At 48.6% G+C, this 19,068-nt stretch overlaps 1 protein-coding gene across 5 annotated transcripts in view; it reads left to right on the forward strand.

The window, feature by feature from the left end:
* Positions 1-407: 407 nt before the first annotated feature.
* Positions 408-19,068, forward strand: part of ACSL4 (acyl-CoA synthetase long chain family member 4) — a 264,204-nt gene continuing 245,543 nt past the window's right edge. For 2 of the 5 annotated variants that reach the window (XM_086918443.1, XM_086918444.1), the window contains exon 1: positions 408-533. In XM_086918443.1, coding sequence (XP_086774569.1) covers positions 415-533 — 119 coding nt within the window. In that variant the 5' untranslated portion in view covers positions 408-414. Of the gene's footprint in view, positions 780-19,068 lie in introns of all 5 variants that reach the window. The other 3 variants (XM_086918447.1, XM_086918451.1, XM_086918448.1) reach the window with 3 other exon arrangements.

A 19,068-nucleotide genomic window follows, 5' to 3' on the forward strand; every position in this document is an offset into this window, starting at 1 on the left:
GTATAGGGTCACTGGAAAGTCCACAAGGTTGTCCCTGCCCCGCCCCCCCCCCCCCCCCCCCCCCCCCCCCCGATTTTAGTGTCTCCTACGCCCCTGTACTCAGGCCTCCTACAGTGTGAGACTGATTTAAATATTTTTGGCAGGCCTGATTTTGGATTTCTGTCCAGCCCTGACCCACTGCTGAAATGTTTACTAATTACTGCACTGCCCTGGCACGCAAAACTAACCATGGACACACACGTGCTTCTTTCTCCTCATCCCCCAATGACTCCCTCCCGCGTGCACACGCTCAGCAGCTGCACCGGCTCCAGGAGACGTGACGTCTGCGGAGATGCGCTGTCACAAAAGAGGAAGGAGGCTCGGCTGCCGGCCGCGCCTCTCCCTCCCGCCATTGGCCAGACAACATCGAATCAGATGACGTGCCCGCCCGGGTTTCCGTTTTCCAGTGGGCCAGGTTACTCGCGGTCATTCACCCTCGCTGCCACGAGGAGAGCTGCGCTCGCGCCCGCGCCGTTACCGCCGCCTCTGCTCAGGTATGGATGGGCTTGGGTGGGGTTGGTGGGGCCTGGTATGGTCAACGGGGCAGTGGGGTGTGAGGAAGGAGGGGCGTGGACACCGGCCCTTGGGGAGGTGGCGTGGGTGGAGCCGCGGTCTGTGAGACGGCAGGTGACGAGAATGAGATCACGCACCTGGGCAGGTGAAGTAGTCGTCCGTCGGCTAGACGGCCGACTTTGGTGCTGGAGACCAGTGTTCGAGCTTTGGAGTCGCATCCACATCCTGTGATTTTGCGTAAATCACTTAATCTGCCCGTACCTGAATGTATAATGTAAATATGGTGCTCATGTAAAGGGCTCCAATACCTTCAGGTCGAGTTCGCGATACATAAATATGCAAAAAAAAATAAAAAGTGATGCTCTCTCTTGAATCTTTAGAGGGGGAGGCGAAGGGGGTGTGTTATAGACGCATGCTCTGTCACTCCAACAGGTCTAGGTTTGGTAGTGTGAGGTTAGGCTATTGCACTCCTCACACCATCATCTAATTTTTGGTGCTGGCTGTTAGAGGTTCCTCGTTCTGTATAATTTTGCATTTCTCAGTTTGATGGTGTCAGCCTCGCCTCACTGCAGCATCACTTCTGTGGTCCACGGGGATGGAGGAGGTGTGTTTCAAGAGGACGTGAGAGACGGTGGGAACACATTCACCGACTGTTTCCGGTGTGGAGGGGAGAGGGGCTGGGGAGAGGGGTGTCTTGCTCCATACTCAATGTGTGGAAATGACAGCGCCCCCTGCGCTCACCCCCATGTTCTGCAGGCACCTGACATGCACCATTTGAGTGAGTGCCCCTTCTGCCCTCTCAGCTTTCATTCTGGCTCTTGTGCATTGTTGGATTGGGGGCAGGGGATATTGGGTTGGTTGGGATAGGAGGGGGCTGTGGCAACAACAGCTGTTGAAAAGTGATGGATGGATAGTCTCTTGAAGTGTCCTTGAGACGCTGTCCAGCTTCGCTGCTCGCCTCTTTGTCAGCCATGCTGATAGTGTTCGTTGTCTTAGCACGTGTTGCATCCCTAACTCTGCAACGTGATCTGCATTGCACCGCCTCCCACGTCCTCTTGCTTTATACCTCCTCCGACCTTTAAAGTGGGTGTCTTGGAACATTTATATGCCCATCCACGCTTGTAAAATGATCTAAAGGTACCAGAAATTGCGTAATATATTAAGACAAATGTGTTAACGGATGGTAACAGGCTGCTAGACAAAAATGGGTATCCACTATCCAGAAGCGATTTTCGATTTTGTACAATGAAATACGCAGTGTAAAACATTGCACAGAAGATATACTTTTCAAGTGCGATTGAAGGGGGAATTTTGAAAGACGTGTTCGAAAACGGTGTGCTGTGTTACATTTGACAATATTTCCAATTTGTAAAATTATAATTGAGGCATGCAAAGTCTTCCAATATTGGAAAGATTCTCACTTTGCAAGTTGATACTTTTGGTTTCTTGATACTCTCTTAAAATGGCTCATGCTGTGGACCCTCTAGTCTTCTTTCTTGCCTCAGGGCACCCAATATACGTAGTTTCACAGCCTTGGTATCCTTAGAGTTAGACGACCACTTCCCACAGTGTATCCATTGCCTCTTGAGTGATTCAGGGAAATGATGTGTAACCAGTCAACTAAACATTTGCTGTTTCTTCCTTACAAATCAGGTTACAGTGACTTACTGGAAGGGTTTAGTAGCATGTTATGGAGAGATTGTAGGCAGTAATAACGTGCTTAATTTAGGGTTGAAGGGGGGGCTAGTGGATAAATAGAGTATTGGATTCCTCTTATTGAAACTGTTAAGTTTTGGCAGAAACGATTCCCTGCAAGCAGTTCAGAGATGTTGTGAAAATAACTGAATTCTCCCGAAATGTTCTTTCTGCCAGTATACTTTGATATTTTACAGTTGGTATTTGCAGTGCTTTAAATGGGGGGGAAGAAATAGTGCAGGTACTCATTTAAATGTGGCGAGTGGGCGGGGCTAGGGGCGTCGCCAAAGGCAAGACAGGACATACTTATTGACTTCTATACTAGTTGTAACACATATCAAAACACATGAGAAATGGTTTTTGTGAACAAAATAGGTTAAATCGTTACACAAAACAAAAGACAAACGCAGTGATACTTTAACATTTCTTTGTTTTGTAATATTTGCAGCTTGAATACTGTTATTTACTGTTACTTGGCACACTACTATATATTCTCGAGCATGCAGACACAGAAAGAAACCAGCAGATGTGCACCCACAGAGCATTCCACACATTTCCTTTAATATTGCCGTAAGAGTGTCTCGATTTTTTCACCCCTCTTTTCTCTCACACGAAAACACGCACAGGTAAACAGACAAACATAAGAAGACACTCACACAAAAGAATATGCTCGGATTAATGCCATTTTAGCCTGGTTATCTCCCTAGACAGTCACTCCGAGCATTGGTTCAACTGTCTGCGCGGAACCCCATTGAGGACCACCGCTTTTCTTCCCATACTGCGTATTCTCCCAAGCATCCCACCTCTAAACTGCCGGAATTTCCCAGCCCATGGAAACTCATTATACCCTACCCTGCGGTTTTTAACCCGTTTCCTTCACTTGATCAATGCCGCAATTTTACAACTTTAGTTTAATTGGGCATGTAGCTTAAGAAGGATATGTAATACAGGCATGAATAACAAAGTCCTGAAGATGATCCCTTCATTTTAATATAGGGATCGAAACGTCGTCGACACCATATACACTATATGTTTTTGACTGCATCATATGAAATGTCACAGTAGTGTATTTACGATTTGATTGTACGCAGACTTCCTCTCCTTGCCTGACAATTTTTTCCCCCCGCTTTCCCTCTTTGTATGTCACATCTGTCTATATGTGGTAGTAGGATACAGGCTGTGTCCCACTTGATATTGTATAGATAAACTGACTACACAATCTTATTACTTATTAAATCCTGTCTGGCTGGACAGAGAATATAGAATTTATTTGATCTATATTTATTTCGCGTGAGTATCCCTCCTTGTCTAGGGACCGCTGTTTCTGAAAATTGTTACCTCCCATGGCTTTCTTAATTGCACTGTTACCGGGCTGCCTCGATTCCTTGTAACACAGCATGATGGTGAACACCTGGATATCATGCAAATGAACCCACGCTGAATAGTTCAGCGGTGTTCGGCTCACGGCTACAGAAGTGTTTTGACTATCATAGACAGGTCACCAGCACTAGCAGCCAATGTGCCTATTCTTTCATGACTACTGGTACTCTACTCAGCAGCAGAGAAGTGCCGGTACTCAGAGTGATAAAAAATAAGAAGTGCTGGTACTTAGTGGCCCATTTAAAACACTGGGTATTTGCAAGCCACACGAAGAGAGCCCTAACTACTGAATTCTGTAGGCCATGCTAATTTCCCATTGTTTCATATTTGTACAACAGAATAAATGTATAAGGATTTCAAAAGTTTGTTAGTTCAAGATAATTCTTTGTATACTTTCGAGGCAGTTTTATAGGTTTACTATGGAATCTCCTACTGCTTCTGCTGTGCCAACTTCTGTAGCTTAAATGCTTCCTGTCTTTCCATATATCTATGTGCCTGGTTAGCCATTCAGTTTTTTTTAAAATCTCTACTATTTTTTCAGGAACCAATATAGCTAGTGATAAATAATGCCAACCAAGTAGTACACGACTCGTATAAGTATCTCCAGTGACAGCCATTAAATCACAGTTAACAAAATCAGTCGGCAAAATTACGAGGTATGTCTTATGCTACAGAAGTAAGGGTAATACGTCTACAGCTCCAACCAAGGTGTATGATGTTGAGACAAGAAATCTAAGTTAACTGGGATATTCATGTCCCTTCCTTCCCCAAATTTTCTACCTATTCTTTGTGTGCTGAGATTTCTCTCGATGGACCGTTTGGGCCCTTTTTCACACATGTATTTCCAAACCACTCTTTAGGTCCTCCAATGGACCTTGTTTCGTGCTGAGAGGGGTCGGATAAGAGGGTTTACCCAGCCATCCAATGAGGACCAGGAATTGGATAGCTGTATACAAACTTATAATCCAATTCATATAGATGACTTATACTGTCCACATATGATATCAGGACTGATAGACCAAATCTCCTACATGCAGCTATAACTTACTACTACATTTTTTAAAGTACCAACGTTTGAAAATATTTCAAAACATATATTCTCCTTCTCGTTCTACGTGATTTGCATTAGTACATGTATAAAGATTGTTAAACAAAACACTATAATACGAGAATTATCACTTTCACATGTTATGTTATTTCTCTAAGAGAATACACCAATGAACATGAGTATATATTATTTCAACTAGTCTACTGTCTTTCTGCATGCTTTTACAATGCAGTATCTAATATTTCTCAAGTGTCTCGTGTTTTTGTGTAACATGCACACTTTTAGTATGGTCACTTCAAAACGGGTCATAATCGACTTATGTGTCTTTTATAAAGTTTGAAATCTTTTCTGTTTCATCACTCTTCATTACTGCCACCTATCCGTCTGCTCTTGGTCCAACACTGGTTTTCAGGTTGGTTTTTCCATTTCATGGCAATGGATCTTTGTGCCAGCACAATGCCAACTGAGATCCATTCTCATCGCCTTTCGTATACGCCAGCTCTTGTTCTACTTAGTGTTTTACTTTCCTTCTGTGTCAGGTGCATTCAATAAGCTTTCCAAGAAGCAACTATTATCGCTCTTGTCCGCGAGTTGCCATCTTCTTTTTTTTATTGTTTGTTGCATTTCTTGAATTAGCACAAAACAAAGTACTGAGGGGGTGTAGGATACCTTTACATCAAAGTGGAAGAAGTACTTTTCAGTGAGATCACAACAGAGCAGAGATGCAAAGTTAACAGTTTTATCAAGAATTCACAAAATCCTGAAAGTTTTTAAGCTTAAAAAACCATGTAGATTATATAGGACCTGGAAAAGTCGGTGCGTCTGAATTAAAGACATCAATATGCTGGAAGGCGCAAGAGCTAAGTGCAGGTAAATTGGCTGCGTATATAGCTTTAAGGTACTTTTCTGCTAATTAAGGCAGAATATGGTAATGAACACCATTACCTCATCGTCCCTCCCTCGCTTCCCTTACTTACGAAATTGAGGCATCCCTGCCTCACCAGACACCCGTACCCACGTGATTTGTCACGTGGGGACTATATATAGCCCCCAGCCCCCTCATACCTCCTGTTTTTTTCTGTCTCACCACTGTGAGACGCGCGTCCCACGCGCTGGCCGTTCTGCGGAGCTGCGGTCATTTTCTCTTTCTTGAGGGCTTCTCCCTCACTTGCTATCGCCATCCTGGGTCTGGCGGCGCCGTCCTGGTGTATGCGAGCCTTCCCCACCGCATTAGGTGTTTTGCGGTGCACTTCTCGGCGGCTGGACGGTCGGGTTCCGGGTGACGGAGTCACCGGCCCTGAGTGGCTGGGGCAGTGGTTCCGGTTCAGATGGCCGGAATGGTGGCGGCGGCTGGCGGATATGCTGTGGCTTCTCGGCTGGCTGTTTCCGATGCTCCTATGCGGTAGGGGCCTCGTTTGAGGTCGTTTTTATGCATTTTTATGTTTTTGGTGATTGGATTTCATTGTCTGCGAGGCTTCTTTATTGGTTGCCTCGTGTGTCCTTTTATTCTATTGGGTTTCTCCCGGCTGGGGCTGTGTTTCGCATTATTTAAGGGCTTGCCTCGGCTTTCTACCCTGTCAGTTTCACTATGGCTAAACGGACTTCGAAGCGCTTGAGGGTTTTGTCCTCCTCTGATGAGGATGATGAGGTGCCTGTCCCGGCTCGTAGGACCAGGTCCCAGGGTCCGGTGGATTCTTCTGCCCTCCTGTCTGCTTCTGAGGTGCAGTCCATGATTGAGGCTGCTGTGTCTCGTGCTTTGGAGGCGAGGGGTGCTAAGCCACGACGCAGGTCTTCTCGTGTTGCGGGGGGTCCGGTGGACTCTCCCTCTGAGGACTCGTCTTCTTCTTCTTCGGACTCTGCCATGCCTTCTACGTCTTCGGGGAAGTTTGTGCGTAGGGAGGAGGTGCCTGCTATTCTCCAGCACATCAGGGAGAACTTGGGGTTTTCTCCTTTTGCTGCTCCCATGGGGTCCGAGGACATTTTTCCCCAATATGTTAAGCCTCCTGTACTCTCTATGCCCTTTCATGGTCGCATCAAAGACTTGATTTCGGGGGAATGGCGAGACCTTGAGCGCTCCTCTGTTCCTCGCTTTTTGCAGAAGCTTTATTCCCTGGAGGAAGGGGAGGTCTCTCTTCCTCACTCTGTGAAGGTGGATGCCATGTTGGCCACTCTTATTGGGCGCACTTCTATTAATCCTAAGGATTGTTCGCCTTCGGATGCCACGGATAAAAAGGTGGATGGTGCGCTGAAGAAGGCCTTTTCCGCTGGGAATTTGTCTTTACGTGCTGGTATCTACTCAGCGTATGCGGCGCAATCTTTGGTGTCTGACTTTGGCAAGCTGGCCACGGCTGTTCAGGAGGAGTCGGACTGCTCTGGCTTGCTTGTCCACATGGAGCAGCAGGCTAAGCTCTTGGCTGACGTCTCTTCAGATGTTCTTCGCTCTGCGGCCATGACCTCTGGCTCCTTGGTTTTGGCTCGTCGGAACTTGTGGATGCGTGACTGGAAGGCTGATTCTTCGGAGAAGTCCTCACTCCTTAAGATTCCCTTTGATGGCAAGTTGCTCTTTGGTGACCAGCTGGATAGTATGGTCACTAAGGCGTTCAAGGACCGTAAGCATGCTCTGCCTTACAAGGGCAAGGCGTCTTCCTCTGGTTCTCGCCGTTTTTGGAATCCTGCTCCTTCCTCCTCTGCGTCTTTTCAGTCTTCCCGCCAGTCCTCCAGGAACTTTTCTGCTCGTCAACGCCATTTCAGGCCCAGGAAATCTTCGGCTTTGCCTGGTCCCAAGCTTCCGGCGGATACCTTCAAGAGGAAGTCCTGACGTCGACTGTGTTTCGCCCTCGGGTCCTGTGGGCGGAAGGCTGATGTCTTTCCTGGACGCTTGGCAGCTGGATGTAAGGGATCGCTGGGCATTGACTATTGTCAGGAGAGGCTATATTATCGACTTTGTCGCCGTTCCGCCCGGCTGGGGCACCATCCTTACTCCTATCCCCAGGTCTCCATCCAAGAGGGAGGCTCTACTGGAAGGGGTTCGGGATCTTCTGTCAAAGAAGGCGATTGTTCCGGTCCCGCTGGCGCAGCGAGGTCTGGGATGTTATTCCATTTTGTTTCTGGTCCAGAAGGTGTCAGGGGGATTCCGGCCGGTTCTGGACCTGAAGAGGGTGAATGGTTGGGTTCGGACCGTTCACTTCAAGATGGTGACTTTGCAGTCCATCATTCCGTTGGTGGGGGTCCGGGACTTCATGACGTCTATCGATTTACAGGACGCCTACCTTCACGTTCCTGTGGCTCGGACTCATCAGCAGTTTCTTCGCTTTGCAGTTGGCGGCTTCCACTTCCAGTTTGCGGTTTTGCCATTCGGGCTGAAGTCCGCCCCTCGGGTCTTCACCAAGCTCTTGGCCCCCTTGGTGGCCCTGGTCCACTGTCAGGGGATATTTTTACATCCTTATCTGGACGACTGGCTGGTTCATGCTCCCTCTTTCCAGTTGACTGTCGCTCACACAGACTTGGTGCTGGCCGTTTTGAGGGGGCACGGCTTTCTTGTCAATCTGGGCAAGTCGTTTCTTGTTCCTTCCCAGGATCGTCTCTTCATTGGGGCCAGGTTTCGGACAGATTTGGGAGTGGTCACTCTGCCCGAGGCTCGGGTGGTCAAGATTCAGTCTCACATCCTGTCTCTGCTGTCTGGTCCGGTGCAGGTGGCGGCACGTTGGCTGCAGGTCCAGGGGGATATGGCTGCCACGGTGTTTCTGGTTCCTTGGGCCAGATTTCATTTACACACTCTGTTGGCTCATGTTCTGGCGCATTGGTCTCCCCATTGCCTTCCCCTCTCTTCTCCGATCCCGGTTTCCCCTCAGATCAGGTCTTCTCTGGGTTGGTGGCTGGTTCGGGATCATTTGCTGAAGGGTGTCTCTCTCTCTCCTCCGGCTCCGGTTGTGGTGACGACCGATGCCAGCCTCTCGGGTTGGGGGGCCTGGCTGGGAGTTCATCAGTCCAGGGGCTTCTGGTCTCCCGCTCAGAGCAGGATGTCATCGGACTGGAGGGAGTTGGAGGCTGTCCGTCTGGCTCTGTTGGCCTTCTCCCAGTTTCTGCTGGGTTCCGTGGTCCTGGTCAGGACGGACAACGTCACGGCCATGGCTTACGTCAACAGGCAGGGGGGGACGAGGTCCTCTTCTCTGTCCCTTGTGGCGAGGCGGTTGTTTGTTTGGGCGGAGTCTCATCTGTTGGCTCTCTCGGCGATCCATATTCGGGGGGTGTCCAATTCCCGGGCGGATGCCCTCAGCAGGGCCATTCCGTCGTCTGTGGATTTCTGCCTTCGTCGGGAGTTGTTTGTGGCTCTGACGTTGCGTTGGGGGGTTCCGGTGGTGGACCTCTTTGCGGATGTGGGAAATGCCTTGGTGTCCCGGTTTGTCTCCCGCGGTCGGGAGGGGTCGGCCTGGGCGGTGGATGCTCTCTCTTGCCCTTGGCCCCGCGGGCTTCTGTATGCGTTTCCTCCTTTCCCCCTTCTTCTCCGCTTCCTGCTGAGGGTCCGGTCCTCGGGGGCTTCTGTGATTCTGGTGGCTCCGGCGTGGCCTCGTGCCTCCTGGTTTCCTCTCCTGGTGGAGTTGAGGTCGGAGGTGGAGTGGTTGCTGCCTCTGTCTCCTCCCCCTTTGGTCTTCCCGGCGTTTCAACAGGATGTTCTGGGCCGGATGCGATTGGCGGCTTGGAGGTTGAACGCCTAGGTCTTCTGCGACGTGGGGTTCCGGCTGGTTTGACCTCTACTCTGCAGGCGGCTAGACGCGCTTCGACCAACAAGTCTTACCTGCGGCACTGGCGTTCTTTCAGTCGGTGGTGTCTTGTCAAAGGTTTGGACCCCTCTTCCTCTTCTTTGTTTGAGGTGATGCTGTTTCTTCAGGAGGGTGCTTCCTTGGGCTTGAAGGTGTCTTCCCTTCGTTTGCAGTGGGCTGCGATTCGGGCGTTTAGGAGCTCTTGGGGTAATCTCTCGGATTCTGAGGGGTTGGTCAGTCGCCTTTTTAAGGGTTTGAGTAACGTTCTTCCTGCCCCTCGGCGGCATTTTCCGACCTGGGATCTTTCTCTGGTCTTGGACGCCTTGATGTCTTCTCCCTTTGAGCCGTTGGTTTCTGTGGATCTGCGCCTGTTGTCCTTCAAGACTTTCTTTTTGGTGGCCATTTCATCTGCTCGCCGCCTGAGTGAACTGGGGGCTCTTTCTTCCAAACACCCTTTTTGTCGGGTTTTTGATGACAGGATCGTGTTGCGACCTATTCTTTCCTTTCGTCCTAAGGTGGACTCTCAATTCCACAGGGATCAGGAGTTGGTTCTTCCTTCCTTTTTTGGTTCCCCGTCCTCGGAGTCTGAGGTGCGGCTTCACTCTTTGGATGTTAGGAGGGCTCTCCTGGTCTTTTTGGAGCGGGTCGCTCCTTTCCGTCTCTCAGATTCCCTTTTTGTTAATTTTGGTCCTGTGAATAGGGGTTTGCGTCCTTCTACTCCTTCCTTGAGTCGTTGGGTTCGTTCTCTGATTTCTTTGGCGTACAAAGAGGGGGGGCACCTTTCTCCTTTGGGGGTTCAGGGTTGTTCCACTCGCTCCATGGCTGCTTCCTGTGCGGAGGTCCAAGGGGCTTCCATTTCAGAGATCTGCCAGGCTGCCACCTGGGCTTCCCCGCTGACCTTTGCCTCTCATTACAGGATTGGCCAGGAGATTGACTGTACTGATGTGTTTGGACACAGGGTTCTTTCCACTATGATTCCTGAATAGTGATTTTTGCCCTGGTCTTCTGTGTTTTTTAATAAACCTGTTTTTTGCATACCTTCTTTGGTTGTCCTGTTTGGCTTTGTACATCTCAATTTCGTAAGGAAGGGAAGCGAGGGAGGGACGATGAGGTAATGCTTCAATTACTTACCGGTAATTGCATTACTCTGAGTCCTACTCCCTCGCTTCCCTTACTTACATCCCTCCCTCCCTCCCTGATGGTCCAGGCCAACCTTTTGGTATGGTTTCGATCTGTGTGGTATTACAGGAGGTATGAGGGGGCTGGGGGCTATATATAGTCCCCACGTGACAAATCACGTGGGTACGGGTGTCTGGTGAGGCAGGGATGCCTCAATTTCGTAAGTAAGGGAAGCGAGGGAGTAGGACTCAGAGTAATGCAATTACCCGTAAGTAATTGACGCATTCCCCGTTCTTGCTAGATAATTAAGTGGTTGTCTTTCTGCGTCCAAGCTTGGCCAATACCCAGATGAGGATTCCTCTCCAGTTCCTCCTACCACCGTAGATTTTTAGTTTGTTTCGTCACATAAATTGCATTCTCACATTTTCTGCCATCGCGTAGTGTTGAGTCTACAAGTTGCTGTTATTTCTGTATTTTTCCTGGCTGGTGGCGTATTATCTCCTCTGCTGTCAACAACATGCGCAGCCAGCATTCCTTCTAATTTTAACTATGCTGTACTTTCCACATTACAAACCGAGTGGTCGAGTTCATCATATAGTTCATCGTTTTCCAGTAAGAGGAAGGACCGGGGTTTGTGTCGAGTAGTGCATGAGTCAGTTTAACATTTCTTTTCTGTTTCCATGACGATCTGAATAATTTATGCTGTCGGAGCCCTAACCAAGCTCTGCCTCTGGGCTGGGTCCGCGGTCTCCAGATGCCTCCAGCGGGTATGGGCAGGTCGACACCACTACAGAGACGCGCCTCCCCTAAACTCCTGTCACTGTTCTGATGTTGAGAAAGTTGTTTTTTCCACTTGTATGACACGCACATGCCTATGATTGTCTGGACGCGTTAGTATTGGAACCATGCGGAAATAGCAGCCTTGTGTGGAAAACATGTAGCTGACTGGAAAAATATAATGTCATGTTTCGGGGGGCGGGGTGGTAGGGGTAGTTTTCAACCGCTGTCTTCAACAGGTGTGTATCACACAACGCAGGTATTTTTGTTCATTTTCACCCAGTTGTTTTTGATCTTTGGTAACCAGCTGTCTAGACTGGATTGCACAAGAGACTATGGCTGACAAGCCCCTGGTGGGGTTAGAAAGAGGTTTTCTCGTCAGATCGTTTCTTCTGCTATTGAAAGAGGATCTGCTATATTGTATTTTAATTCCTAATTACTCATTGGTAATTTTCAAGTTTCCTTGGACAGTATTTGGAGACATGAGTTTGATCTAGGCTATCCTGCTAAACTTATATGCATTTCAGATTCTGTTGTCAAGAATATTCTTAGGAATACAAATGTCTTTGGAATTTGCTGTGTTCTTCGGTGGCCTTTCGAAAAGAAAATAGCTCTGCTTACCCCCTGGCGATTCTAAAGTCCGCAGAGGGCTTTCTTGGGAAGGGACGTCATTAGTTTCTCTCACACATTGAGGGTTATTATAATTTGGTAGACCGCTGGACCTCGTTTATTTTACCCCATGCACTTTCATAGTCCTGGTTTCTTCAGGGAAGTGAGTTAATGATTCCTTACATTGACCAGAATGAATGACATGTCAGGAAAACACCGTAGTCGCCATTTGACCTTTTCAAGCCATGTGGGCTTTAATGTTGGTTTTCTTTATTAACCTCCTGTGGAGTTGCACTTGCACAATTATGTTTGTTTTTCTCCACGCTTTATGTTGCTCCTTTTTTGGCGGCTAGCCAACACATTTTTTTTGTACAACGTCTTGCCTGCTTTTTTTGTGTTACTGTCGTACGATGTATTCTGCTATTAAACTACTATGTTATCTTTGAAGTAGTTAATCATTTGGAACAGAATTGAAACTTATTTGTTTGTCTCTGGAATATTTTGAGGATATTTTAGGGTTCCTACTTTTCTGTTTGGAAATAATGAGAATGTGATCTCATGGTTGTAACAGAAAAAAACAAAGGTGGCAGGTCCATTTCTGTATCAAAGTGAGTTTTAAGTAGTGAAGGCCAAAAGTACTGTGATTTCGTTAACGCTGCAAATCACGAATTTACGAAAATGCAGATTTAACTTTTTTCATTTACTGGCACCGTGAGTCATCGACACCACTCTTAGTGTTGAGGACTCTGATGTACAGACGAAGGACACTGAACCTGTGCCTTGTTATCCTATTGGGCTGGCTTTTTAAAGTTTGAGGACATGGTTATTATCTATCCTTATTTTCTAGTAGCAATTGTAATATTTTCTGACACTAAGCTGTAAATGTGCCACAATTTTTATTGGAGAGTGAACACAAAATAGATGAGGGGTAAACTTCTGCCCCTTAAAAAAGTACTGAAATAAAAAAAAAAAGTCAGGCAATACAGCACTGCAAGAAACTACTCCAACCAAGATGATGTACGGGAAACCGCCTTTACAACACTGAAATTACCATGCAGTTCCTTTACCGCGCATTATTTACCACACAAAGCTTTACCACGCACATGCTTTTCACATGCTTGAGTTTACCACGCATGGAAAGTCTATTCACAGTAAGAATAAATGTTTGCATGTGTGATTAATATATATATATATATATCCAAAACTGTTTTGCCTGCAGGTAGAGAAAACCACAGCACAGGTGAATAGTTTGCCAACGATCTTTAATGGAGGCTGTTGCGAGGACATGAACGGATTTCACTGCTGGTCATGAGTCTCCGCCTGACGCGTTTCGTGTCAACCACTTCATCAGAGGCAAAGGCTTAAAGGTCCCAGCCTCTCGGAGGCTGGGCTGAAATTCGTTCATGTCCTCGCAACAGCCTCCATTAAAGATCGTTGGCAAACTATTCACCTGTGCTGTGGTTTTCTCTACCTGCAGGCAAAACAGTTTTGGATTTGTAGCGGCCACGCCTGAGCCGCAGAGAAAGCCCGAATGCTGTGCGCATTTCCTGATCGACGTCCTAAACAACGCCGGTGCTGGGACCACAGGAGCCTGTTTCTGGAGGAGTACAGAGGTGCGGGGGCTTGAAACGGACAACACAACCCACTTGGGCTTCATTTTTATTTAAAGTAAGGGGCCACATCACGCCAGCTCACTTGAGAAATTTGAATGCACTACATGAACCAGCGGGCCACAGTGGTGGCCGCGCCCATATGGACGGGACTAACAACACCATGTAGTGCAAAGAAGAGCGTGCTGAGACCTTTAAGCCTTTGCCTCTGATGAAGTGGTTGACACGAAACGCGTCAGGCGGAGACTCAAGACCAGCAGTGAAATCCGTTCATGTCCTCGCAACAGCCTCCATTAAAGATCGTTGGCAGACTATTCACCTGTGCTGTGGTTTTCTCTACCTGCAGGCAAAACAGTTTTGGATATATATATATGTATATACACTGTTGGCCCACTCACTTAAGCTGCTGTGTTGAAAATTTCGGGGTGATTTGTCAAGTAGGGGCAGAGAAAAGGGGGTGTGAGGGTCCCAAAACGCTTTTATCCATTTTAATTTCCATAGGAAACTGTTGACGCAGCTACAGCACGAGCTGCTGAACGGAATTACACCAAATTTGGCAGAAAGGTAGCTCTTGGTCGAGAGTGCACTCTTTTTGTTAAATGATGTAGACCTGTTCAGTAGTTCCTGGGAAATGTAAAGATTTCTCATATATACAAATAGGGACGCGGAGGACCCGCGCACCCTCCTGAACTCGAGCCTGCGGTCTGATTGGCTGCCAAAAGCTCAAACTAGGAAGTGTTGGCAGCCATCTTGTGACTCTCTTGAACCGGGCCACTAGAAAAAAAGGCTAAAAAATGATTAAAAAAACAAGAAAAGGGGCCAGGATAGAAACACCCTGAGCCCCTAGGCCTGCTCAGGGGGTTCCACAGGGACCCTTGGGGCCAAAAAGCATTAAAATAAAAGAATTTGGCGGGAGTCGCAGTGGATCTTCGACTCTGGCTGAAAATAAAAGCCTGCGTGGGCCAGGTCCTGGGGGCAATATAATAATGAGATGCCCTGGGCACCGCCACCTCCTGGGGCTTAAATTGAATGCAGGGGGGCATTCCCCCCCCCCCCCTCACCTGCGGCCCCGGGGACTGTCATCTCCCCGGGCCTTTTTAATCTTTACAAACAAATGCGTGGGGGGCTCCTGCCCCCACGCAGCCCCGGGGACTGCCACCTCCCCAGGGCTACATTTAAAAGTAAAGTGTGGTGGGGGCATGAGCTCACCCACACAGGCCAGGCAACCACCACCTTCCCAGGGCTAAAACACTTTTAGGGGTGGAGATGTGTCCCCCCCCCCCCCCCCCCCCCTCATGGAGCCATAAATGGCCCTTGGGATTGCCATCCACCAGGGCTGGCTCCAGTAATGTCCAGGGGTGGCCACCCCCGGGACATTGCAGTTTGCTATGGTTTGGCGGGGATAGTAAACTCTGCTTTGCTCTATGGGAGCAAGAAAAATGCTCTTGCTTCAATGAAGCGAAGCTGAATTGCTTTTGGGCAAAGGAAGCTGCATGTTAGCAGGAGCCGGGGAGCCGGCAGGGACCACTGGGACATTGAGGCTCCCCTTGCGGTCCCCCAAGGACGTGGCCATGCCCCAGAGGATGGGGTCCCTGGGGCTGAAAATGGCCTGGGTAGAGAGCCCGCGCAGGCCCCCTTTTTCCATAACATTTAAAAAATTTTTAATGAAAGGATTTGGCCATGCCTGTGGAATGGGATCCCGGTTAATATCTGCCTCAGGAGTGCGGTCGCGCGCCACCCTCTCCAAAAAAGAAAAGGGCAGGCCCCGGGGGAATGGGGTCACCTGGGCCAAAACTGACCCCGGGAAGGGGGGGCCACGCACCCTGCTCCTAGAATTAAAAAAAAAAAAACGGAAGCCGGCAACTCGCTGAGGCCCGCCCTATTTCTCCACTACTCTGCAAACGGGCCTCCTAGCACTCTCTTGGTTGGGGGGGATGAAGTCCCCTTCGTTGCTGAGGGTCCTTAAGGGCCAACTAGCCCACCTGTTACCTCATAGTAAGCCCCACACAGCTGGATTACTGAGAGGTGGTCAGAGGCCACACCCCTTTTTCCACCACTCCGCAAATGTGCCTCTCGGCGCACTTCTGGTGGGGTGATAAGGTCCCCTTGCCTCTTGAAGGCCTCAGTAGTAAAGAAAACTTCCGAAATTCACGGTAAAAACAAAGGTTACAGGGACGTTCTAGTTAGACTTTTCGTTTCACTCATACAAAACCAGAGAAATTCAACCGTTCTAGTTAGCTGAGCTAACTATAATCCACTGCTTATGACCTCACATGTTACATCACTCAAGACATGGTCAGTGACATCCAAGATAACATCACCAAAAGAGTGGAGCTCAGAATAAAGACCCTCATGCCCACCCCTTCCCCTCAAGCAGCAGTAGGAATGCAAAGCGAGTCTGGGCCCCTACAAAGCTTACGGAGGAACACCAGAGTCAACATCATCTTTGGATTTAACAAGCTCAGATGTGTCTGTCAAGGTGTCATCAAGAGCCACTATCATCAGTTGTGCACTCCCTCCATCCAAACCGGACAAGCCCCAGGGCCGGTGGGGCCAAGCAAGTCTACCAGGAGCGAGAATGCTTCCTCTGGGCTGCCCTTGGGGGAGGCGTGGAGCACCTCCCTCCATCATAGAGATGGATCCGCCTAGTCTATCAGGTCATTGGATTTCCTTCCACTCCCTAGCCTGTTCCAGAGTATTGAAGAAATCAGTGTTTGAATTGAAGATCACCTTTAGCCGTGCCCGAAAGAGGAGTATATACTGCAGGTTAAGGGCCCGGAGTTTCTGCTTGACCTTCTCAAAAGAGTGCCATTTCTTCTGGACTGCTCAAGTGTAGTCAGGGAAGATCATAATTTTCTGATTCTGAAAGCAATGGTCTGTGTGCGCCTGTGCTTCACGAAGGACAGAGACTCTGTATTGGTGGTTAAGAATATTTACTATGAGCGGGCAGGTGGGCTGGGGCCCCGGGAGGGGATCGGCAGACCAACGACCCATGAGCCCTCTCCACCACAAACCAAGGTGAGAGTTTGGCGGCTGGGACCCAAAAGCGAACCACTCCTCCATAAACCTCTGGAAATCCCAAAAATCCGATAATGTTCATCTGACGTGATTTTTGGCTTCCTCTGCAAAGTCTTCAAGCACTGCTGCTGTCGTTAGCGGTTTGGAGACCTAGAGTTTAAGGGTTGGTCACCTCATATTGCACTACAAACTCTGCCCTGTTACGCATCTCACCACATTGCGGAGATCGTGGTGCAATTTTTATTTTTATTTATTTAAGGAGTTTTATATAGCCCTCGCCGGACCCGGGGGTATTGGAGCAATTTACAGCAGTTTTTTTCACAGGAGTCATATTATAGAGCCTGTTATCTTGTTATACATATAGGTTCGGAGGTCCAAGTGTGCTGTGCAGTATTGAGGTAGTACGTGTGACCTGGGATGACCTTGAATTAGTGCACTTTTTCTTGGGATGAACCCTTAGGGGGGAGGAACAGGAGGTGGTCAGAGAGCAGCTAGGAGGTAGGACATTGTGATACTGTGTTGGGGGGGGGGGGCAACGGTGAGTGGGGATTTGTGTTGAGGCGGCGGCTATCCCTTTAATAATAATAATACCGATATTTGTATAGCGCGAACAGCTACCTCGCAAGGAGGTGTCCCGGCGCTGAGTGATCATTTTTCCAGGCAGAATGGGCGGAAAAAGGGGAGGGAGTGCTTAGTTATTCTGGGAAAAGAGCCAAGTCTTTAGCTGCCTCTTAAAACTGGCTTCCGTTGGAGCCAATTGGATGTTGGCCGGTAAGGCGTTCCAGAGTGTCGCCGTGCAGGCAGAGAAGGACCTGCCTCCAAGTCTGGCTCTCCTGGTGCGGGGGATAGAAAGCTGGTGTCGTGAATTAGAGCGCAAGCATCTCTCCTGATGGTATCTGGGGAGTCTGAGCTTTAAATAGTAGGGACAGGTCCCCTTTTGAGCTCTAAACGCCAGAGTTAGAGCTTTAAACTTGATTCTGCAGGCTACAGGGAGCCAATGCAGATCGCGCAGGTGCGGAGAGACATGCTGTTTAAAAGGGATGTTTTTTAGCAGTCTCGCAGCCGCATTCTGCACGATCTGCAATCGTTGCACCAGATATTTGGGTAGGCCAAGGTAGAAGCCGTTTGCGTAGTCCAGTCTGGAAGTGACTGTAGCATGGACCACCGTCTTGCGACAGTCTTCAGGCAGAAGGGACAGAAATTTGCCTAGGTTTCTTAGTTTATGGAGACAGCACGCAGAGACCTGCTGTATATGTGAAGAGAAGGAAAGACTCTCATCCCATCTTACTCCCAGATTTTTCGCATTGGTGCTGGGTAGAGGAGGGAAACCCATTTCGGAGGGCCACCACAGGCTTGGGGGGGGCCGAGTATGTTTGCCAAAGAAGACGACCTCCATCTTACTCGCATTCAGTTTGAGTTTGTTTGCATTCATCCAATTGGCAACATCCCGCAAGCATCCCTTCATATTGCTGAAGGCTGCCTCTGAAACATCCGAGAAGGGAAAAATTAGTTGCGTGTCATCGGCGTATGAAATCGCCTTGACGCCCCATTTAGCAATAAGAGAAAAGAGTGGAGCCAGATAAATATTAAAAAGTAATGGACTGAGGGCCGAGCCCTGAGGGACACCACACCAGAGGGGTTTGGGTTTTGAGGAAAGGGGGCCCAAGGCTACTTTCTGGGTACGATCAGTGAGATAAGACTGTAGCCAGCCCAGAGCCTTATCTTCCAGGCCTGTGTTTTTTAGCCGTAACAGTAGCCTCCCATGATCCACAGTATCGAAAGCGGCAGATAGATCCAGGAGCACCAACATAGCCGATGCTCCTGAATCTAAGGACCACCTGATCGACTCAGCCACTTCTATCAGAGCGGTCTCGGTGCTAAAGCCCGCCCTGAAACCTGACTGGGTTTCATGCAGTATGTCTCTTTCTTCTATGAACCTGTTTAGTTGGCGTTGTATCAGTTTTTCGAGCATTTTGCCGGGGGCTGCCAACAGGGAGATTGGGCGGAGATTGCTAAGATCATCCGGGGCACCGTTTGGTTTCTTTTTTAAAGGCAGGAGTGTGGCATGTTTCCAACATTCAGGGAATAGACCTGTTGCAATGGATGTGTTCCAGATATGTAACAGTGAGGTGGTAATTGAGTCCGACATCATTTTCCAGAGCTTGGGCGGGCATGGGTCATCAGGAGCCCCTGATTTACATTTTTGTAGTTCCCTTTTGGCCTCGGCGAGGGAAATAAGATGGAATTGAGCTAAGGCGGGGAGGGGTGCCACATTATACTTTGTGTCGGACATGATTGTGGGCTCGGGACTGGTGAAGGTGTCGTAGACTTTCTCGATCTTTTTATCAAAAAAGACCGAGATGTCCTCGCAGAGTTTCTCCGACGGAGTCACTTCAGTTTCAATTGCCCGAGGTTTAAAGAAGGGTTGAACAATTTTAAAAACTTCTTTGCTAGATTGCTCAGCTTGCTGAATGGAGGACACAAAGAACAATTGTTTTGC

This window comes from Lissotriton vulgaris, chromosome 4_1 (genome assembly GCF_964263255.1).
Source record: "Lissotriton vulgaris chromosome 4_1, aLisVul1.2, whole genome shotgun sequence".
Lineage (NCBI taxonomy): Eukaryota > Metazoa > Chordata > Amphibia > Caudata > Salamandridae > Lissotriton > Lissotriton vulgaris.